The sequence below is a fragment of the Akebia trifoliata genome, chromosome 4 (assembly GCF_017979445.1).
Source record: "Akebia trifoliata isolate Shusen 1 chromosome 4, ASM1797944v1, whole genome shotgun sequence".
In the NCBI taxonomy this organism is placed as follows: domain Eukaryota; kingdom Viridiplantae; phylum Streptophyta; class Magnoliopsida; order Ranunculales; family Lardizabalaceae; genus Akebia; species Akebia trifoliata.
Window position 1 is genome coordinate 9,677,089 of NC_141378.1, and position 21,431 is coordinate 9,698,519.

General features: G+C 35.1%; 3 protein-coding genes across 9 annotated transcripts; 2 read left to right on the top strand and 1 right to left on the bottom strand.

The window, feature by feature from the left end:
- The first annotated feature begins 415 nt into the window (after positions 1 to 415).
- On the top strand, positions 416 to 12,707 carry LOC147403642 (LisH and RanBPM domains containing protein). Of its 6 annotated transcripts, XR_015177544.1 has the most exons (10): positions 418 to 585; positions 2,974 to 3,115; positions 4,882 to 5,029; positions 5,113 to 5,188; positions 5,315 to 5,477; positions 5,579 to 5,670; positions 7,588 to 7,642; positions 8,291 to 8,358; positions 11,755 to 11,829; positions 12,576 to 12,707. XR_015177544.1 is itself a non-coding variant. In XM_086439299.1 (8 exons), the coding sequence occupies exons 1-7, from the start codon at positions 550 to 552 to the stop codon at positions 7,630 to 7,632; spliced, it is 702 nt and encodes a 233-aa protein (XP_086295425.1). In that variant the 5' UTR covers positions 418 to 549; the 3' UTR covers positions 7,633 to 7,642; positions 8,291 to 8,535. The 6 variants fall into 6 exon arrangements, 5 of the variants coding, with proteins under 5 accessions (XP_086295422.1, XP_086295425.1, XP_086295424.1 ...); XM_086439299.1 differs by lacking the exons at positions 11,755 to 11,829; positions 12,576 to 12,707 and having other exon boundaries at positions 8,291 to 8,535; XM_086439298.1 differs by lacking the exons at positions 8,291 to 8,358; positions 11,755 to 11,829; positions 12,576 to 12,707 and adding an exon at positions 8,015 to 8,145.
- Positions 12,708 to 12,767: 60 nt separating this feature from the next.
- On the top strand, positions 12,768 to 15,438 carry LOC147403643 (Papain family cysteine protease). Its single transcript, XM_086439295.1, has 4 exons — positions 12,768 to 13,293; positions 13,420 to 13,539; positions 14,508 to 14,754; positions 15,016 to 15,438. The coding sequence occupies exons 1-4, from the start codon at positions 12,835 to 12,837 to the stop codon at positions 15,282 to 15,284; spliced, it is 1,095 nt and encodes a 364-aa protein (XP_086295421.1). The 5' UTR covers positions 12,768 to 12,834; the 3' UTR covers positions 15,285 to 15,438.
- A 664-nt stretch (positions 15,439 to 16,102) lies between these two features.
- Positions 16,103 to 20,615, bottom strand: LOC147403644 (GPI mannosyltransferase 1-like). Of its 2 annotated transcripts, XM_086439293.1 has the most exons (4): positions 20,263 to 20,614; positions 18,521 to 18,703; positions 17,309 to 17,856; positions 16,103 to 16,530 (listed from the first exon to the last, which is right to left on the bottom strand). In XM_086439293.1, the coding sequence occupies exons 1-4, from the start codon at positions 20,531 to 20,533 to the stop codon at positions 16,210 to 16,212; spliced, it is 1,323 nt and encodes a 440-aa protein (XP_086295419.1). In that variant the 5' UTR covers positions 20,534 to 20,614; the 3' UTR covers positions 16,103 to 16,209. The 2 variants fall into 2 exon arrangements, with proteins under 2 accessions (XP_086295419.1, XP_086295420.1); XM_086439294.1 differs by lacking the exon at positions 18,521 to 18,703 and having other exon boundaries at positions 20,263 to 20,615.
- Positions 20,616 to 21,431: the final 816 nt, after the last annotated feature.

Sequence of the window (21,431 nt, forward strand, 5' to 3'; positions counted from 1 at the left end):
TTTTTCAAATTGTATTTATTGCACTTTAACGTGTGTCCTTAGAACACATGTTAACAAAACCCATAGGAATTGAGTAATACTAACGTCCAATGCTTCATGGAAACGTTAATATTGTCCAATACCTTTTTTTTTTTTTAATAATATTTCTCTCCATTTTATTTTTTTAGTAAAAAAGATAAGATTATATTAATTTTTTATACAATAAATATTTATTTACATAATAAATGTTATGGGTATTTAAGTATTTTAAAAGAAAATACGTGCCTCCATGGGGAGAAGAAATGGTGGTAAAAGCCATAAGAGCTAGAACTTCACAAGATTTCTAAACCTCTTTTCTTAACATAATAAATACATTTATCAATGACATAATAAAAATACTTATGATTAAAAAGACTTAGCATACCCTTGTTGTGTGCGGTCACGGTGTGCCTCACGCGCGGTTAAGAGACTCACAAATGAAGAAAGAATGAGAGACGAGATAGCTCTCTCTTTGGTCTCCTCTTGAGCGGAAAAAAAAACCCCTCACAATTTGAGAGATTTTAAAAGTAGATGATGGACTTAGATCCACGACAGTACGATCACATCGTAAGTTCTACCTCAAATTCTAGATAAATTTTATTTTTTACGGTTTTTTCAATGGTTCTGTGGAGATCTAGTTATGTAAAACATCTTTGATTCATTATAGTTTCTCATATACGATCCAATTGGTTTTAAAGCTCTAGGATTTTTCTAAATTAGTAATCGATACCCTAGTTTGATGTTTTGTTTTTGATTTCTGAGATTCTTAGATATCTGATAGAAGTAGAACTCTTTATATAAATCGAAAATTAAATGAATTGGAAGGGTTGTTAATCTGATGCGATCATGACGAATCCAGAAACTTAAATCCAATTAACAGAATAAAAAAGAGAAATATAGAAGAAAATCTCACTCTTTGGTGGGAGATGAAGAACTCCAAATGTTTCATTTGTTAACAAATTGGTTGTTTGGAATCAAAACTAGTAACTGATATTTTTAAAATAATGGGAGAGCTTCATTTCACCGCCCTTTGGAAACAACCTTACTTTCAAGATTGAAGCTTTCCACTACTTCGATTCCCGTGGCCAACCTACTCACTCGTCCTTTTTTAACAGCTAGAAGATATAATCATCTTTACAACATTGTCATTGAACATGCAGAGGAACCTCAATAGAAGAGTTGTAGAACCAAATCATATAATTTAGTATGTCAAATGCTTGTGGTACACCTCATCCATCAATCTCGTATTAAAGAAATAGATTTCTTTTATAGATTTGTTAGAGGTATCCTCTTCAAGATTACACATTTAGAGGCTTCATGGACCCATATTAAGAAATCATATCCTTCAATTTGGGAAATTCAATTCTGGTTGCTAGAGCTTAGAATCACTTCTTACATGACTTGAGCTTTTTAGACTTTAGTTGGATCATCACTTAACTATCCACATGAGGGTGGTAATCATCTGTATCTATTTTAGGGCATTTCCTTTAGTTGATTGATAATTTTGTTAGAATCTAGTTATGACGGTCAACCCTATCCTATATTTTCTTTAAGCTGCTTTTATGTTGTCTCATAAGAACTGAGACATCATAGGCCCCTGGGCCAATATTTATTAGGTTATATTGTGTTTTTAATCTAGTTTATTAGTGGTCCATGTTTTTTTTATGCCAAAGCCATATTTTATGTTGAGGGTGATCAAACTCCATCATAAATTTTCCATTACAATCCATAATCATAGAATCCAAAATTAATCCTAAACCAACTTACCATACCTACTATAAGAACCCATAATAAAATAGGAAACTAGAATTCAGAATGAAAAGAAATAACCAAACGTAAACCTACTAAATTTAAATTACTACTTCAGTAATGTGACTGCATCATTATCATTATGACATGCTTGATTGTGAAGATTAGTTAGGGTGAACTGAATCTAATTCTTTTTTGGACATTGACTTATTTTATGAGTGCACATTAAGGGCCCAACCATTGAAGACAAGTTTCTTGGCATATTATGCAATTGGAGGCTGTGATAAAAGAAGGGAGGGCGGTGATTAGCAAATTCTAGGAGTACTTTAATAGTCTTGAAGATGGGATAGATGTGAGGAAGAAGAAACATAAGCAAATGTATGATGCAATTCTGAATAAGGGAAAGGGGTGAAGGAGGACATCCTAATATAGTAACCAAGTTCGGATTCAGCAATTATTCGGAGAGGGGTCAGTTCGGTTAGTCCAGATAAATTTGGGGAAGTTCTAGAAAAAATCAAGAAAATTATGTGCAGAGGGATAGATGAGAAAAAAAAAAGTTTATTTTTCTGGGGAAATCATTGATTTTTTATATTAATTGTGGATTTTTTGAAAATAATCATTTTTTTCTCATTTCATTCGGTTAATTGGACATTTATTCGGCGGACCCCCTTTTCAGGGTTTTTTCCCCTGATTTTTGTGACTGATCGATGATATGTAAATGCACATCATAGATAGATGGCCCAAAGAATGGAATCAACCTTCATCAGCATCCATTATTCTTAGGTTATTGAGAACTTTGTTGACTTCATTCTGAGTACTAGAAATCTCTTGTCCAGAGCATACCCATGCTGGGAATTCACCCAGCGTGGACAGGATGAGGGGTCTGAAACCTACTTGTGTCAATGGATGGACCAAAACCTACATTCAGAAGAGAATCATGGAAGGAATTTGTTTTGCCCATTCAGTCTCATGTGGGCTGAATGTCAGTGTTAGACTTGCTCCTGCATGAAATTCATTAGGGTTTCTTTTGATTCTCTTATCGGGAAAGTAAACTTGGAGCTCCTACTTCTGTTTTGTACCTTTTTTTATATACCATAATGATGCACCAGCATACCATTTTTGTATTATGTATCATATTTATTGAACACTCTCGCATCTTCTTTTGTCATATTAACTATGGGTACTTGTCATGTGCGCTGTTGACAGACTATCAATGATAATGACGTCCGCAACATTGTCTTATCATACCTTGTACATAACTGCTTCAAAGAGACTGCAGAGTCATTTATTGCTTGTAGTGGGATAAAGCAGCCTGCTGATTACCCCGTGGACATAGACAAAAGAAAGCGTAAGTGCTTTTTCCTGTTTTTGATATGCAAAGTGGGATCCATGATTCCCAGGTTGCTAGAGGGAGAGTCATTCAATTAAGTTTACTTGGCCTAATGCATACGGAATTTGTTACTATCTCGGAAAAGAAACATATACGCATACAAGGTGCTTGAAAGTGCCACCTCGCTGAAGTCTGTGTGTGTGGTAATTAAGACAGGCCTGGGAAAACCCCGTTTTCAAACTTAAACCTATTAAAGAAAAAACCAAAGCAGAGAGGTGCTAGGCTTCAAAACAGTCAAAATCCTAAAATTACTGTATAACCATTTTGATGTATTATGTAAAAAAACATGAAAATTAGAGTATGAATGGGTACTTCTTTGGAGGATTTCTTGGTATGTGCATGTCATCCTTTTTCAGGGGGTTGTCTTTTGATAGTACCCATTTATCTCCAAGAGACATATGCTTGGATCATGTTACTAAATTTTGGCTTCAGTATCTATTTCTGTAAGTTTGGAAATGGAAATATTTTGATTACTATGGAAATTAATATAATTTTCATGGAAATGATGGAAATACTGAGAAAATTATCGTTAAAGCTGTAGAATATAATAAAATAGACTTGAAAACATACTTATAAGTCATTGAACTACTAAGCAACGATAGTATTAAGGAAATGAAGATTAATAACTTTCTATCATGTGTTGATGTAGGTTTTTGAGAAATTGACAAAAATAAAATAAAATTATATTATACATGAAAATGAGAGTAATGTCACAACAATTGCAAAACATGTGCTTAAATGAATGAGCTATTGAGTACTTCATCTACACATTATTATATATTTTTTTATATTTGAAATGTGTATAAGTAAATTATGAATATATCCAAATAATTATAATATGGATGATTATGTAGGATTAGGCAGGTTTATGTAACCCACAAGTGTTGGGCGCAATGACCAGGGCCTCGCTCCTAAAAGGGAGAGGTCTTGAGTTCAAGCCCCGTTAGGGATTTATGCCAGAAATTACCTGGTGCGTGTTGGGGAGGGGGTGGGGGGAGGGCATTGCACGTGCCTCGAGGATTAGTTGGGGGCTCTGAGAGGCCCAGACACCTCAGTTTTCCAAAACAAATGTTTATGTGAACGCACTAATTTCAATATATCAAACTGAGATGATACATAGACGCCTAACTAATCGTAATTCATGTCTACAATGGGGCCCCCAAACTAAGTTTTGGATACATTTGACTTTATCAAGTCCTATGAGTAATGAACGCTTAATCGACTCTGGCAAGTCATATCATCTATTTCAAGTATTGAATGTTGTTCTGGCAAGTTTCCTACCACACTATGACTGTGTTAACCTGCTCTATGTTTCAGTTAAAAACACTAGAAGGTGGCATGTGCAAATGCACATGTATCAAAAGGGCTTATTTGTAATTTAAAATATTGATTAAAAGGTTTTTGAAGATTACGTAGTGAAGAAGGAAACTTTTGTAATTTTGAAAACTAAGCAACATGATTATATGGTCGTGGGTTGCAATTGTCTTGGTTTTTACCAAAATGACCCTGATTATATTAAAAAGTGGGGGCATTTATGGCCACTCAAATTTTGGTGTTGAACCACTCCTACTCCACCTTCTCTCATTATATTATAATAGTAAAGATTAGCGAGACTATCATAAACTCCTGTATTATCAATACACAGAAATAACGATTCTTTTAGTGAACATGGATTGTATGACTAATGATGATGCTAATCATATACTTATTTGGTTATATCTCAGCAATTTACCATTTTGCGTTGGAGGGAAATGCTCTGAAGGCCATTGAACTGACAGAACAGCTGGCACATAACTTATTGGAGGAAAACAAGGACTTGCATTTTGATTTATTGAGCCTTCATTTTGTTGAGCTTGTTTGTTCTAGAAAATGGTGAGAGAACCTCTAACTTCCTTTTCCCAACAGTATGAGTCACAATCATCTTTTTTTAATTGAATGTAATATTCACATGGCAGCACAGAAGCCCTGGAATTTGCACAAACCAAGTTGACACCATTTGGGAATGTTCATAAATATGTCGTGAAACTGGAAGTATGTGTATTCTGAAACTATGCTCCCATAACTTCTCATCTCTATCTGTCTTAATTTCTTGAAAAAAGGGGAAAAAAAGAGAGATGGGCTTATATAAAATTGAAGCTAACTTTGCCGCTACTGCAGGATTTCATGGCATTGCTAGCTTATGAGGAGCCAGAGAAATCTCCAATGTTTCACCTGCTTAGCTTGGAGTATCGGCAACATGTTGCAGATAGTTTGAATCGAGCCATTCTTGGTGTGTCTCTTTACCATCCAACTTGCTTTGATTTAGCTCTTCTGTTTCCAGGTTGTTGTGCATGTCTTGTTTTCTTAGTATCTTTCGAAGTTTTTTATCTTATCTTCAGCACTGAGACTCACTCCTTTCTTATGGCCCATGATTAATGTCAGCACATGCTAACCTGCCTAGCTATTCAGCAATGGAAAGGCTTATACAACAGGCCACTGTAGTTAGACAATGCTTACATCAAGAGCTTGGCAAGGTAAAATCTGATTTTGATTTATTTCCTTTAAAATCCTTTGAGATTCATCATTGATGATTCGTTATCACCATCATCATTATCATCAAAGCATAGTGACTAAAAATATGACCAAAATGGGGAGATCTAATAAGTCAGGACTCGTCCAAACTACAAACCCATATCTGGTCATATTTGGCTAATTCTCCCAAAATTTTTTAAGTAAATGGTGAATTGGGGAACAATATATCCATGGAAGCAACACTAGACCATCAACCTATTGATGTGTAAGAACATAAACTGCACAAAATTACAGATAAAGACAATGAAGGTAAGCACAATTGGAAGAATTATTTTGAGGATCAGATAAAATTGCTTGGCCCTGCTATTTCAAGTTTCAACACCAAATTTCATACAAAGAAATGAAAATAGTATCATTTTTGTTCAAAATTCACACTTCTTCTCCTCTTCACCATTCATCTTTTTCCTCCATTCAATTCTATCTGTAACCATGTCTTACATTTATTCTCTTGTCCTCAAATCTGGGCTACCTACCTAAATCCACATCCTTTTTGATTTATTTCCTTTGAAATTCATTGAGGTTCATCATTATCATCAAAACCTTATCCTAGAAATCTGGGCTTGGCTTCACAAATTCTGTTTCTCCTCCATTCAGTTCTCTCTATATCTCTAATAAATGTTGCTATTGGTCTTCACAACGCATGATCATGCCAGAGCAATCAAATTTCCTTTGGGTTTACATGATTGTGCATACAAAGTGAACATTTAATGACTTTCTGGGCAAAATGTGATTTACAAATGTATGATTGTGCAATTTTGTGAGGAAAATCATTCACTTCTTGGCGAGAAAAAATATTTTTCTAACCCAACCCCTCAAAAAAAAAAAAAAAAAAAAACAAGGAAAATGTTTTGCTTATCGTGGCAGGGGGTAACCCTAATATTATTCTCTCATGATTCCCTCCACCCCCAAAACTAAAAACCAACTCTCTTTTTGATATTTTCTTAGGTGAAATCAAATACCATCAATTTTGTTTGAGGAATTCCATTTTCTCAAAACCATTTATCAAGAAATTGATTTTCCAAATTTTTCTTTGCAATCATAACAGGGACTTCCGTAATTGAAGTCCCCCTCTCCCCCTTCAAAAGAAAAAGTTTATATCCTCCGAACTCCAGAAGCAGTGTACCAGAGTTCTAGCTGTGAAAGTTACTCAAATAATGTCAAACCAGTGGACAACCTTGTTTCTTTTGTGACATTTGCAGTAGATAGCTTATCAACTAAGTCTATTTACATCTCCCTAAAATGATAGCTTCTGGGATTTTTTAGCCACCAATTTTTAGTGATGTTTCCTTCCTAAACCCCCTGAACCCAAAAGCAGTTTGCCAGAGTTCTAGTTTGGAATCAATTGAAGTTCCAGTCTGTTTATTATAGTGGTATGTCTGATCTTTATTATTGACCTGATACTGTTTCCAAAAAATTAATCGCTGTGGTTCTTACAAGCTGTTAAAATTAATGTCAAACCAGTGCATAAGTTTTTTTTTTTTTTTTCTTCTTTTCTTTTCCAAGACTCGAGTAGTAGACTTGGGATAATTCAAACCAATAAGGAAGGCTTTTATTATTTAGAAGTTCAAGAAGTGCAGTTATGGTTGGGTGCTGTCCTACTGAAAATTATTTTGGGTCATCTAAACTGATTTCCTTCGACACTGCACTGACAAGGCAGTGGGCAAAGTACCATATATTTTTTCCTCGTGCTACAAGATACAAAATCTATGGTTCTCTGCACACTGCCACGTCAGTGCAGTGTTGAGCGCAGTGTCGAATGAAGTCAGTTCAACATTTTTCCAATTATGTTATGAAATGCTAATGACCCAAGTAGAGGGTGTAGAGTGCACTTCTTATTCTATTAACTTGTGGATTGGCAGGATGGACCATCACCATTTTCTCTTAAGGCTTTTCTCAAGAGCTAAGTGAAGTAAGGTACTGGAAACTTTGCAGCCTATGGGAATTTGTGTCCATGCCTTAGTCTACTTCAGATCCTGTTGGCTATATGTTTCGGTGTGACATTCAGTCATGGGTTGAAAATAGTTGGCAGCCTGCACACATGTAAATTAGCTAAGAAAGCTGCCTATTTATCCGGTTATTGATTCCGGTTCTAGTGAGATATGGTTCCTCTTTACCATGCTAAATTTAAAAAAAAAAATGAAAAATGAGATCTTGGTAATGGCCTTTCATATTAGTTCTTTCCTGACTTGCTGATCTTGTTGATGAATGTTGTGGTACCTGCTTGTTTGAATACTGTAAGGGATTAGAAGTTTGATTTTTTTTTTTCTTCCTATTATTTAATGTCAGGTTCTCGTCTGTCATGACGTACTTGATCAAGAACTTGAAAGGAAAGTAGCAATATTACATTTTCTTTCATATGTGAAGAACCTGAAAGATGTTTACATAGCATTGGAATGAAAAATATAGCTTTAGTTCAATGATGAGGTTTGATAAGTAGTTTTTCTTGGTGATTTCAAGATCTAATGAATTTAAAGCAAGTGTTGGAGCTTGTTGACAAAGTTGTTAAATTCCATTTTCAGAGTTCTATAATTTGATAATCACTTTCCTGTTTCTTGCACTAAGGTTGTTCTTACGTCCGACTGCAAGGTTGAGGCGCAGCCAACTTAAGTCGAGCCGCTTGTTTGCAACTTGTGAGGTTCATTCTTATTCTAGTTTTCTTCTAATACATCATTCTTGGTTTGGCATGGAATGATGTGATCTTTCTTTGCCCATTAACTCCCACTCGTAATTTCTCTAAAATTTGTGTGTCCGAATGATGCATATTCCTCCATTCATTTTTGTTAATTCAAGTGTTTTTATATATAGTCTCCATATCCCAATCCATGTCCATTTTTAGTATCAATTTTCATTCTTTTAGAATTTTTAACTTATGTTTCGTCTAACTTGGACCCTTATTCAACTTTACACCATATCCCACCACAATATGTTGTGTTGTTTTATGTATTATGCTAGCTCAACCTGGAATTTTTCAGTTGCTTCAGCTTCTTATGCATTAGTTACAATCCGACATTGGTCTACCTGTGAACACTCTACCAACCACACTTTTAATTACCATTGAAAATCCAACTTGTTGGTTTCTTTTCCCATTCTTTCTCCTGAGTCTTTCTATCCGTTGTTAACCCTGCTCTTCTAACCCATCGGACACTTCTGCTTGTTTCTCTTGTATGCGATAATTGTTAGGTTAATGCTATACAAGCAAGTCACATGAAGGTTGTTTTAACCAAAATGGCTCTCTTTGGAAAATTTTATTTTTGATAGGATTATATACCTGTTCTGGTATTTAGTTATTTTTACCTTAATATATATATATATATATAAACATTTTGGAAAAACATTTTTCAAAACATGGGTTAGAGGTTTTGGAATGGGCTGATTTTTTGTGAGGATGATCTCTACGGTGAGGAGATCATCCTCACCAAAAATCAGCTCATTCCAAAACTTCTAGCCCCAGTTTACAAGTTGAAAAATTGTGGACCGTCCATTTTTTGTAAACCTTTTTTGATGGGGTTAGAAGTTTTGGAATGGGCTGATTTTTGGTGAGGATGATCTCCTCACCATAGAGATCATCCTCACCAAAAATCATCCCATTCTAAAACCTATATATATATATATATATGGGAAATGTTCAGCAACAAACATTTTGACAACATTTTGGCAAAACATTTTTCAAAACATGGATTAGAGGTTTTGGAATGGGATGATTTTTGGTGAGGATGATCTCTACGGTGAGGAGATCATCCTCACCAAAAATCAGCCCATTCCAAAACTTCTAACCCCATCAAAAATGGTTTACAAAAAATGGATGGTCCACAATTTTTCAACTTGTAAACTGGGGCTAGAAGTTTTGGAATGAGCTGATTTTTGGTGAGTATGATCTCCTCACCGTAGAGATCATCCTCACAAAAAATCAGCCCATTCCAAAACCTCTAACCCATGTTTTGCCAAATGTTTGTTGCTGAATGGGACCCATATATATATATATATATATATATATATATTTTCAATCTGAAATGTTACGGCTTTTTTCATATTTTTGTAAAGAAGAATGTTCTTTTATTTGAGGATCACGAGAAGGTTAGAAAAGTAAAATAACATTGTGACCAAACAATGGGTATCTGTTTTGAGAAAAAAAAAAAAAAACAAGTATATGGCTGTTTTGATAAATATTTTGAGAACAAGGTTGGACCAGTAATTTTGGTCTCATATATGATGATTCTGGTACTTTCTTTAATAAAAAAAAAAGAAAGAGTACAATCAATTCACTGATAGAAGAATTCATTGGCCGTTCTATGATGAAACTTAGGATCTATTGAACACACCGAACTATTTGATTGTCATCACAATCACGATTGCTCCCTTTTTCTTTTCTTGCTTTTGTTTTATAACCCATTTTCTTTGGAAACTTTTGTTAGGTATACCAAATTTTATGTATAACACGTCAACCCTTTCTAATTTTTTTTTTTGAGAAGTTTCATACATAGAGGAATTTTAAAAATAGGATATCTTATTGGGAATTTTTATTAGGGAAACATGTTTTTTTTTTTTTAATGAGATTTTGAAATTTAATTAATTCTACTTCTCTCTCTCTCCTTTTCAGGAAGGGTGTTTGAAATCTAAGATTTCTTATAGACTTGTGATTTTCTAACTCAAAATTTTTCACTTGGCCCGTATTTGGCTGATGTGGCAAGTGTGCAAAATCATAGATCTTTTTCTTCAGGATACACAAGGAAAAGATCTACAATTCTTTGCACTTGCCTTGTGGACCGAGTTCAGATTGGGTGAAAATTATCATTAGTCTTTCTTATATTTATATAACCATTTATTGGTTTTAAAAAAAGAATTTTAAAATATTGATTTTTGAAATCTAAGGATTATTATAGGATTTTGAAATCAAATTCATTTCCTTCTCCTTTTCTCCCTCCCTCTACCTCACCCCTTCATCTTGTTCCCACCATTTCTCTCTTTTTGTCTTAAATTTTCCTAAAAAAGAATCTTTCAAGATGGCTTTGATGTCTCTTTAATCTTATTTGCTGTGTATCATATAATTATTATATGCATTAGTGTATTTTAAGTAAAAGTTACTCTTCTAGCCAGTGTTTTAAAAATCGAACCAGACCCACCCGATAGCTTCTATGGGTTGAGTCAATCGAATAAACACAACTTAAAAAAAAACAATTAGTCCACAGGTTCAACTGGTTTGACCGGTGACCCAACCAGGTTTGTGAAAAGGCCTGCCAATTTTGTGGTGATTTTTAATATTACCCTGGACAATTTGGTGAATAATTTGAGATTACCTCTGTGGTTTGAAACTGATTTAAGGTTTTCCTTTGTAAACTATTGGAAAATGATCAAGCTTGATAAGATTTTAATTGTTGGGCCAGATGGATTGGCATGTTGGAAAGATAACACCACTTACCCTATAAAATTCATGCCTATGTCAAATTTAAAATAAATAAAATAATTTTTTTTAACTTGATATGGCCATTAACTGTTAAATTTTAAATTCAAATCCAACAGTGAATTTTTCTTTTTTTGTAAAAGTTCTTAAAATCTTGTAACACAAAATCCAATGGCTGTGCTTCATGCATATTCCCATAACACACATCTTAGAGATACGTATCTCAAGGATAAATCTTAACTGTTGGATTTTGTATTTAAACAATTGAGTTCATGTGTTTTTTCCAAGAGGATCTGACCCTTTTATTAATGTATCTATATTTTATTTGTTATATTCTACATAATTTTGTTTTTAATGAATTAAAAAAAAGTTGGTGTGACAATACAAGCTCTAACTTATGTCAACAACCAGAAAATGTTTATTAATCTCTTAAACTTACGTGAGCAACCTCAAGATGTTTATTGATGGGATGCTTCAGTTACTAATAATAAAAAAATAAAAAAAAACTTATTTTTTGGTTAATTCAAAAATTATAAAGTATCTGAATTTTCTTGGTAAGGAAGAGAAAAAAAAGAAATTTTTTTTGGTAGGCAGTTTCTCACACTTTCACTTTCTGTTGCTTTTCTAGTTTTTCCCAACTCCGTGTGGGACCTTGCTTTCGGGGGTGGATAGCGTAGATTCTGCATCCTGAATGGTCCATGTGGTAATTTTTGATCTCAATTGAAAGAAAACTCAAGAGTCACCCTCTCTAATACTCTCTTGAGGTGACATGTGTTAGAATTATAGATTTTTTTAATCTTAGGATACACAGCTGCACATATTTATGTTGACTGTGCATATGTGTATCTCAAGGCAAACGACCTATGATTCTAACATATGTCACTTCAAGAGAGTATTTTGAATATGCCACATGTGAGAGTCAGATTATCACGACTCTTCTCTATAAAAATTGCTCAATAGAGTGTTAATAAAATGACTCATTAGTTGGCATACTCAATCGACTCATTGACGTGAAGAAGTTCTAGAAACCTTAGATCTGTATGTCTCAGGATACGACTCTCTCGGGATACATATTTTTAATGGAAAAGTGCAATCATACATATCTACGACTCTAAACTTATCACGTTGGTGAGTCGATTGAATATGCCACCTGACAAGTCATTTTATCAGGATTCTTACTCAATAGAGTGCTGATTTACCAATTTGAAAATCTTCACTCTGTCAATATTCAGCTGATGTGGCATGATTACGGAATCATATATCATTTTTCGTAAAATACACAATTACACATTATGGGGATGTGCACTTTTGTATCTCCGGGTAAAAGATCCAGGTTGGATGTCCATGCCACATCAGCCATGTGATGACGGAGTAAAGATTTTCTAGTTGTTGTTACTCAATATCTTCCATATCATCATCCACGTGGCAAATAATCTTCTGTCTTTGCAGAATCTCAACTCTGCGGGGTTTTCCAGATTACCTCTCCGTTTTTTCCTCACCTGTATGTATCCCTCTCGTTTTTTTATTTTATATATCTCGTAGTACAACTTGCAGACAAATAAGTGAATAAAAACCCAACACGTGTCTCAATCACAGTGGATAACCCTCTCCTTCACGTTTCTTGGAACCACTATAAATCCGTAACACCTTTCTGTTAGATGGGCCAAAGTTCCAATCTCTCTCTCTCTGCTAACCCTATCCTTCATTAATGGAATCTTACCCATCTCGCTTCTTCGTCCTCCTCTTTCTGTCCTCCCTAGTTTTCGCTGCAACCGCTTCAGAAGAATCCAATGCGGACGATATCTTGATCCGTCAAGTTGTATCCAACGGTGAAGATCACATCTTGAACGCTGAGCACCATTTCACCAGCTTCATCACGAAGTTTGGCAAAACCTACGCCGATCCTGAAGAACACGCGTACAGATTCTCAGTGTTCAAGTCTAACTTGCGCCGTGCTAAACAGCACCAAAAGCTTGATCCATCTGCAACTCATGGAATCACAAAGTTCTCTGATCTAACACCGAAAGAGTTTCGAAGAACTGTTTTAGGGTTACGATCTCTGAAACTTCCGTCAGACGCTAATAAAGCTCCGATCTTACCAACTAGTGATCTTCCAACCGATTTCGATTGGAGAGATCATGGAGCCGTTACGGCCGTTAAAAATCAGGTAAATTGATGACTATTTGTTGAAAATTTCAGATTTTTGGTGGTTGATTCGAGTATTTTGACTTTTGATTTATGATTTGTTTGATAAATTGTTGCTCAATTTGTTTGATTTTTTTGGGGGAATTAGGGTTCTTGCGGATCGTGTTGGTCTTTTAGCACAACTGGAGCCTTGGAAGGAGCTCATTTTCTCTCTACGGGGAATCTCGTTAGCCTTAGCGAGCAACAACTTGTGGATTGTGATCATGAGGTTTGTTGATATGCGATCTTTGTGGTTGTACGTGTTCATCGTCATCTCCATCAAACTTATATAGAGATATATCATCATCTTCTAACGATTTTTGTGTTACTTGTGCTATATTTGTTTATAATATTTGTCTTTTGGATTAATAGCTGTATTGTTTGACTTTTAGGGCTTATTTTTTTTAAAATTTTTCCGTATTTCCTATTGTTGTTTCCGCGATAGTGATGATGATGATATGGTGCTTAAAGTTAGATTTATGTAATGAAGGGCTTTGATTTTTTTATTTTATTTCCAATTGCTTAAATCTTGCTTACATGTTTGGTAGGGAGTTGGTGAAAATGATCGGGTGAAGTGTAAGTCAAGTAATTGAAACTGATTAGGTTTTTTAACATTAAGATGTTACCCCTGTTTCTAAGATTATTTTAAATAATGGTCGGGTCACAGCTGAGAAGATTTTTCACATGAATTGTAACTCGACTCGTTATAACGTTTCACCAACAAAAACAATAACAAATGACCACGATTTGAATTTTATTAATGGATGGGAATTTCAACTCTAATGAATTTAGTAACTCTTGACATCAAATAGAGTGGCAATGTAAGCTAAAACTACTTGAAGTTCCATTGTTTCTGATGATATTGATTCCTTTGGTTATAATAAGTAACAGGATTTGATCTATATGTGTCCTTTTTCTTGGATTGTAGATGTATTTGTGATGAGTAAAGTTTGATTCTCCATCCCTCTGGAAAGTTGTGAGATTTTGGGTATATTGTTACATTGAGATTTTCTTATGTAGTTGTGCCTAGATTTCAATGGGGTTTGATTCTATAATTTCAAAGATTTACTAACCTTCCCAAAAAAAAACTTCAGTCTCTTGACACATTTGTAGCATAAAAAAGAACAGAGACAGCCCAAAGCATTTTTTCCAACTACTTGTTTTAGTACATAATTTGAGCTTTTGTTTTGTTTTCAGTGTGATCCAGAGGAAGCGGATTCATGTGATTCCGGTTGCAATGGTGGGTTGATGACCAGTGCTTTTGAATACACCCTCAAAGCTGGTGGACTTGAACGGGAGGAAGACTACCCTTACACTGGGACTGATCGTGGCAAGTGCAAATTTGACAAGAACAAGATTGTTGCCAAGGTGTCTAACTTCAGTGTCGTATCCCTCGATGAAGACCAAATTGCTGCAAATCTGGTGAAAAATGGTCCTCTTGCAGGTGTGTCTTTGTGCCTTCAAACTTTGTTCCTATTGTTTGTGATGCAGGAAGGTGAGGGAAGAAAATGAAATATGGGGGTGGGGGACTTGATTTGGGATTGGGTTATATGGATTTGGGCTACAACAGGGTTACCTTAAAAGTGTAGGGAGTCCAAAACAGAAAAATAACCAAAACTCTACTATTTAAGCTTTGATATCCCCATCAATTTACTTTTAGGTAGATTGGTGTTAACTCGGTTACTTTGTTGGCATGGATGTGCAGTGGGCATCAATGCAGCTTACATGCAGACGTACATAGGTGGAGTTTCATGCCCGTACATATGCGCAAAGCGATTGGATCATGGGGTGCTGCTGGTGGGGTATGGTGCCGCAGGTTATGCTCCAATCCGGTTGAAGGAGAAACCATACTGGATTATAAAGAATTCATGGGGAGAAAGCTGGGGAGAGAAAGGTTACTACAAGATATGCAGGGGTCGCAACGTCTGTGGGGTGGACTCCATGGTCTCAACTGTGGCTGCCATTCATCAGTAAACTATGAATGAAGTTAATTCTGCATTAAAGATTGCTAGAGACGCACTAGCTGCTGTTGTGTACATAAATATATTGCATCTCAGCTGTGTTCTCAATGCTGTCTAAAACCAATGTTACTTGAATGAATGGCTTATGATGATTGTTATTGTTGTTATTTCCACTCCGCCCAACTTTAATTATTATTATGTCCTCTTATTATCGCAAGAGGAATTCTAAGTTTGTAGCTTGTAATCAAGCTTTGTTGCATGCAACATTGGACTGTTGAATCACCGTCACCTTTTGGACAGAGTGCTGAACTCGTGCCTAAATCTTTCCATTCTAACCTTATATAAGTACCTTCAATCTCTCTCCTATTTAATTTAAAGATCCAATATCTACTGTTTTTGAACCGTTTTCTCCTACCTTATGGTCATCCATTGTTTGAATTCATTTCAAAACTAGTGTAACAAAAGAACAAAATGCAATAATATGTATATGCAATACATGCACGAGATTAGATGACTTCAATTTTGCATGCAAGGACAAGAATTGCCATTCACTTCAACAGAGGTGAAAGTTCCATGCATAAAGAATCTGAGAGAACGCCTGATTCAAACTATATACATGAATCATTTACCAGTTTTCCATCATTCAAAATGAAAAGATGAAGGATACTTTTAGTTATGCTCATTTCACCAAATAATGGATTTAACCTTGTTAGGCGGCGTAAGATTCCTCAAATAGATAAGTAGGAAACAGCTAGCTACTTAAGATTCCTCAAATGGATAAGTAAGAAACAGCTAGCTACTTAGTAAAGCAACCGAAAAACACAAACTACATGAAGAATCACAGTTTCTTCCAACTAAACCTGAATCAAAGAGAGAAACTTCAGAAACGTATCTTTGGTCTTCAACAAGGCAGACAAGAAAATGAAAAACGACTCTAATCACTTGAGTTTTTTTGCATTCTTGGAAGAAGATCTGGTGTTCTCGGACCATATGAAAATTGGAGAGAATTTGTGGTTATGGATTACCATGATGAGAACCCAAGTGCTTACGGCCAAGAACAATAGGCTTGCACACCATAGCTGTATAAATACATTCTTCCCTTCGAATTCAAGCAGATAACCCCACATCAGCCAATGGATTTGAGCTCCCATCCAGGCGAGAATGCAAGATAAACCTTCCCACCTAAGCTTCATATTGCTCCATGGCACTATTAGAGGCAACAAGCAGAAGAACCACACAAAATACTGAGCTGTGATTACCTGTCAATAGACATCCCATCACCCATTAAGCAGAAGACTACAGTGTACGAAGATTCTCTGAGCGGCTTGTCAAAAAAAAAAAAAATCTAAGAGATTTAATAGTAGTATGAGACAATGGTTCTTGCAGGGGAAAAAAAATTTGGAACTAGATGTGAGGATAGTCACCAAGTCGGGATTTTGGAATAAGTTGGCAGGGGGGAAATTTGGCAAAATCGGTAAAAAAAATCAGAAAATAAAATAAAATCAGACTAGGCTTAAATCTGTGCAATTGTTCATACATACTAGGTGGTGTTCTCATATTATATCACCAAATTTCATATTAAACCACAATAATAAATCACCAAACCCCCAATTAGATATCATCCTTGCATCAACCACAAGTCCACAACACATTCAAGGTTTACTTTATTCAATGTCATCCTCATTATCTAATGCTTCATCAATAAAATGATCATCACCATCTTCATCAAGGTCATCTTCTCTTACTAATGCTTCAAATTCATCTTTTATTTTAATTCGATTTGATCACAAAGTTTGTAGAAGTGACGATTTTTTGAAAAATTCGTGATTAAATCGGTGAAGGAAAGATTCACAATTTAATCGCGACTTTTTCATTAAGTTTGAGAATTTGAGAATTTGGTGACATGTAGCCATGAATTTCACAGAACAAAAAATTTATGCATTGTCAATTGAATTCATGACATGTTCTTGATCATCCTTTTCCAAAAAATCAGTGTGTAATATAAAAATGAAAAAAAATGGTCATGAAATCACCAACCTTGTTGAATGCTACGAAGGCCACTGTTTGCACGAAAAGGCAGAATGGGAGGTCCTGTGCAAAGCGGAAGATAAGAACAAGCTGCACCATCATCTGAGGCAAGAAGGAGACAAGTTTCTCCAACACCGAGAACTCACGCTCATGATGAAGATAGATGTGATAGAAATATACGGAGAAGTTGTGCCTAGGGTCAGTACGGGTAAGATGGTAGAACAGTGCCTCATGTAAAAACTCCCATCCATAGAGATGAAAGAAAAGGCCTGTCCAAAAGAGAAACACAGCTCCACTGAAAATACCAAATAGTATCCTCTCTCTTGTTAGAACGCTTCTCAAAAGAAGCCATGGACTAAACAGATAAACTGATCTTCTATTACTAGAACTTTGGTGTAAGTTTTGTAGAGTGGAGCTCCAATTTTGAAGGGAGGGCTTTGTACCAGATCGAAGGTTATGTGGATCAAGAACTAGGAGAATAGGGAGTGAATAGATGATCGGATAGATTCTGAAGTGGACGACAAGCCCATACCAAAATGCCGCTTGTAAGTACTTCCCTGTAAATAGAAAACGAGATGATATCAAAGATGAAAAATATTAAATATATAAACAGTTGTGTCGGAAAAATGGAAAGCGTAACATGTATGTATATCTACAATTAAAAACCTAAGGGATTTCATGTAGAGGATATAAACTTTATATTCATTATTTCTGCATTGCTACTCCTACTTATGGTATGACATAACCGATTGCGTATCTTGCTACCTTACGAATATTAATTATTAAGGAAACATCTTTCAAGCAGTAAAACAGGGGGAAAAAAATTACATCTTTTTATCAATTCTGAAAAATAATAAATAAAAAATGCCATAAGAATGAACCACCTTGAATAATACCCAACCAATAGTACTATAATTTAAGGTGGGGGACCACAGTATAGGATCTCTTCAAGGAACTTAAAAAAATAAAAAAAAAATCGAACTTTTCTAGAATAGAAGAAAGTTGGAATTTCTCTTGCAATAAAAATGGTTTTGAAAGAAAGTCGATCCCATATTCTAAAACAGAACAAGTTAAAGTAAGAGTGGTGTTTGGTGAAGTTAGTCAGTCGAAGCAGCCAGAAAATGAGGTTAGAATCTACACTAGAGATAGATGATTATCACCAAAAAAGGAAAACCGATGAGTCCCATAGTCATTGGTTAAATAGGGGAGTAGAACTTACACCATTCATGAGACAGATAATGATCCACAGAACTATGGCACATACGATGGGCTCACAGTTTCCCCGGGTTCCAATAGTGAAGGTAAATGGATTGAAGAGCCACACTCCTAAAGAAATTAAGGATAGATTCTCAGGAACACCTCGCAACTTCAAAATTTTGTGGATAAACAAGCCCACGAGCAAATCTGCAAAACAAGCATGTTGTTCAGTTTATAGGGTCTGTGTTTTAAGGATATTTGTAAAACAGTACTTACACTTATGTTGTTTGCTATAGTAAAGCATGGAAACTAATCATCCTAGGCAACTAAAACAACCTATGATTGATTGAACAGAAAAATCTGATACAAATCACACATTGATTCCTTAAATGTTATAAAATAATCATAAAGACAAAGATCCCACATAATTCATAATCAAAACCTTATCTTGACAAAATTGAGTTTAGTTGAAAGAATCTTTTTCTGCCATTCAATTCTATCTAAACCCATTTCTCTTATTAATTCAAGTGTGTTCAAATAACACATACTTACAACAAAAAAAGCCTTTTTCCAAAGATTTGGGGTCAGCTCAACGAATCATATTCCCCATTCCACTCCATCCAAAGCTAGTTCTTCTATTATTGGGAGTGAGCTCATATCTCCTTTCACCATCTCCATTCAAGTTCTTCTGGGTCTCCCACTTGCCCTTTTAGGATCTTCAACTTGAATATTTCTTCTAGCTGGGATTGTAATCAGCCTACGTTGACATTCTCAAATCATGTCAACCAACTTTCTCTTAGTTTATTCCCTACCAAAACTACTCTTAACTTTTCTCAAATTTGATCATTTCTGATTTGGCACCTTCACACTCCTCAAGCCTTCCCAACTTAGCTAAGTTGGCACCTTCACACTCAATTTATTAACACGATGCTCCTTGTCAACCCAACATTCAACTACATAAAGCATAAACTAATCTTACTACTTTCTTATAAATTTTTCCTTTAGTATGATTGGTATGTGGCTGTCACATAGTACTCCAGAAGGTATCTCCACATTAACCATTCAACTCTGAACATACCTACCCCCCACCCCCCTCCCATAGTCACAAAATTCTCCAATTTTTCCAAAAATTCGTAAAATTCTCTGAATAAGGAACTAGCCAATTAAAATAGCAAATTGATGAATTAATCAATGATTTCTTGGTTAATTGCCGGATATGATAACATTTTTACTTTTCACTCTCAAAATTTTATTTTCTTCAACATTCAAAATCCTAAGAATGAGATATGACTCTCAGGGATGTTGAATATGATGGGTTTTGGCATATAAAAAATAACATTTTGTATAATTTCCGAAATTTTCCCAATTTCTTAATTTTATAAATTGAATTGAACTCACATCCAATAATTACAGAATCCGAACTTGGTTAACTCTCTCTCTCTCTCTCTCTCTCTCTCTCCCCCCCCCCCCCCCCCCCCCAAGACAATAATAATAATAAATAAGTTAAAAAATCTACATTATAGACAAGACTTAAAAGCATAGATCTTTCAAGAAGGTTTTTAAGAACATTGGCATCTAACAAAACTCATCCACTTATGAATCAGAAAGCAATGCCCGAAGCCTGAATACTAAATTTCCACCATAACCAACTAATCAAACAACATGTACAACCTTAAAATAAAAATAATTAATTTAAAAGGAAACTGCAGATCCAAGTGTAAATCGTTTCCTTCCTTTAAAAAAAATAAAAATAAAATAAATAATACCTGAAGCAGAAAAGAGAAGTTTCCCCCATGATCGATGCACAACTGAATTGGGTATAAGTAGAAATGCGAGCAAAGGCGAGTACCGATAGGTAGATCTCTCATAAGGAGAATTTCCAGAAGCCATTAAAGTTGCAGCATCAGAGAAGACGAAGTAATCGACGTCTGTGTATCTAACCTCCATATGGGTATCTTGCCATTCTCCATAGAATATGAGAACAACGCGAAGAATTGCAGAGAATAGGAGCAGAGATCGAATATCGATCGTCACCATTGCTGCAATAACGAAATAATTGGGATTTCTTCTGTGTTACTTAGTACTTACAACTTAGAAGTGGTTTTCGTTGATTTTTAGGTGTTTATATTTTAGACCTCTTCATATTTTGATCAATATTAGAGGTAACTCCCTATATGTCCCTTGACTTATGTTTTGCCAAGAGACTAATATAAACTGACCTAAATGCCCCCCTGATGGAATTACACCTATGAAATTCTTCTGCCAAGCATTCTCATAGAAAAAAAAGAGAGGATGTGACCAGAGAAGCATAATCAAGGAGACGAAAGAGAGAGAAGAAGAAACTTAGACTATGTTTGGATTGAGAGAAGTGGAGAGAAGAGAAGTTCATTAAAAGAAAAGAGAAATTCAATTTCTCTCCACCATATTTAGATTGACAAGAGAGAATTTGGGACAACTTTGAAATTTAAAATTCCTAAAAAAGAGTTCTAGGAGCAGAGTTAGAATTATAAAATATTTTAAAGGGGTTTCTCTCCATTTCTTTCTTCTTTTCTCCATTTTTAGAGAGAAAGAAAACTCATTTTTTTTCTCTCCTCTTCTCTTCTCTCCTCACTTGACAATTCAAACAAGAGAAATAGAGAGAAACTCATTTATTTTATCTTCCCTTCTCTTCTCTTCTCTTCATTTCTCACAATCCAAACATGGTCTTACTTAAAGCCTACTAATATCTAGTGTAGTTCTGTCATGGCCTACATGCGCTAGTAGTAAACTACTGCCTTGTCTTCAATCTCTAACAAAAAGTCATAATTTTCCTATTTAAAAGTCAGAATCCCATCAATATTAAAGATGCATTCCTATGCTTTCAAACTAATGACATTCCCCTTGACTTAGGTTTTGTCTAAGAGGCTAATGAAAAATAACCTAAATGCCCTTGTTT

What these genes read in the sequence shown, in the direction of transcription:
- LOC147403642 (XM_086439296.1), top strand. Translation starts at nt 550, where the DNA reads ATGATGGACTTAGATCCACGACAGTACGATCACATC. An exon ending in GGACATAGACAAAAGAAAGC is followed by an intron (nt 3,116 to 4,881) that starts GTAAGTGCTTTT and finishes GTTATATCTCAG; the next exon opens with CAATTTACCATTTTGCGTTG. An exon ending in CTTGTTTGTTCTAGAAAATG is followed by an intron (nt 5,030 to 5,112) that starts GTGAGAGAACCT and finishes TTCACATGGCAG; the next exon opens with CACAGAAGCCCTGGAATTTG.
- LOC147403644 (XM_086439293.1), bottom strand. Translation starts at nt 20,533, where the DNA reads ATGGTGACGATCGATATTCGATCTCTGCTCCTATTCTCTGCAATTCTT. An exon ending in CATTATCTGTCTCATGAATG is followed by an intron (nt 17,857 to 18,520) that starts GTGTAAGTTCTA and finishes TTCTATTTACAG; the next exon opens with GGAAGTACTTACAAGCGGCA. An exon ending in CCTTCGTAGCATTCAACAAG is followed by an intron (nt 16,531 to 17,308) that starts GTTGGTGATTTC and finishes GTCTATTGACAG; the next exon opens with GTAATCACAGCTCAGTATTT.
- LOC147403643 (XM_086439295.1), top strand. Translation starts at nt 12,835, where the DNA reads ATGGAATCTTACCCATCTCGCTTCTTCGTCCTCCTCTTTCTGTCCTCC. An exon ending in TTACGGCCGTTAAAAATCAG is followed by an intron (nt 13,294 to 13,419) that starts GTAAATTGATGA and finishes TGGGGGAATTAG; the next exon opens with GGTTCTTGCGGATCGTGTTG. An exon ending in TTGTGGATTGTGATCATGAG is followed by an intron (nt 13,540 to 14,507) that starts GTTTGTTGATAT and finishes TTTTGTTTTCAG; the next exon opens with TGTGATCCAGAGGAAGCGGA.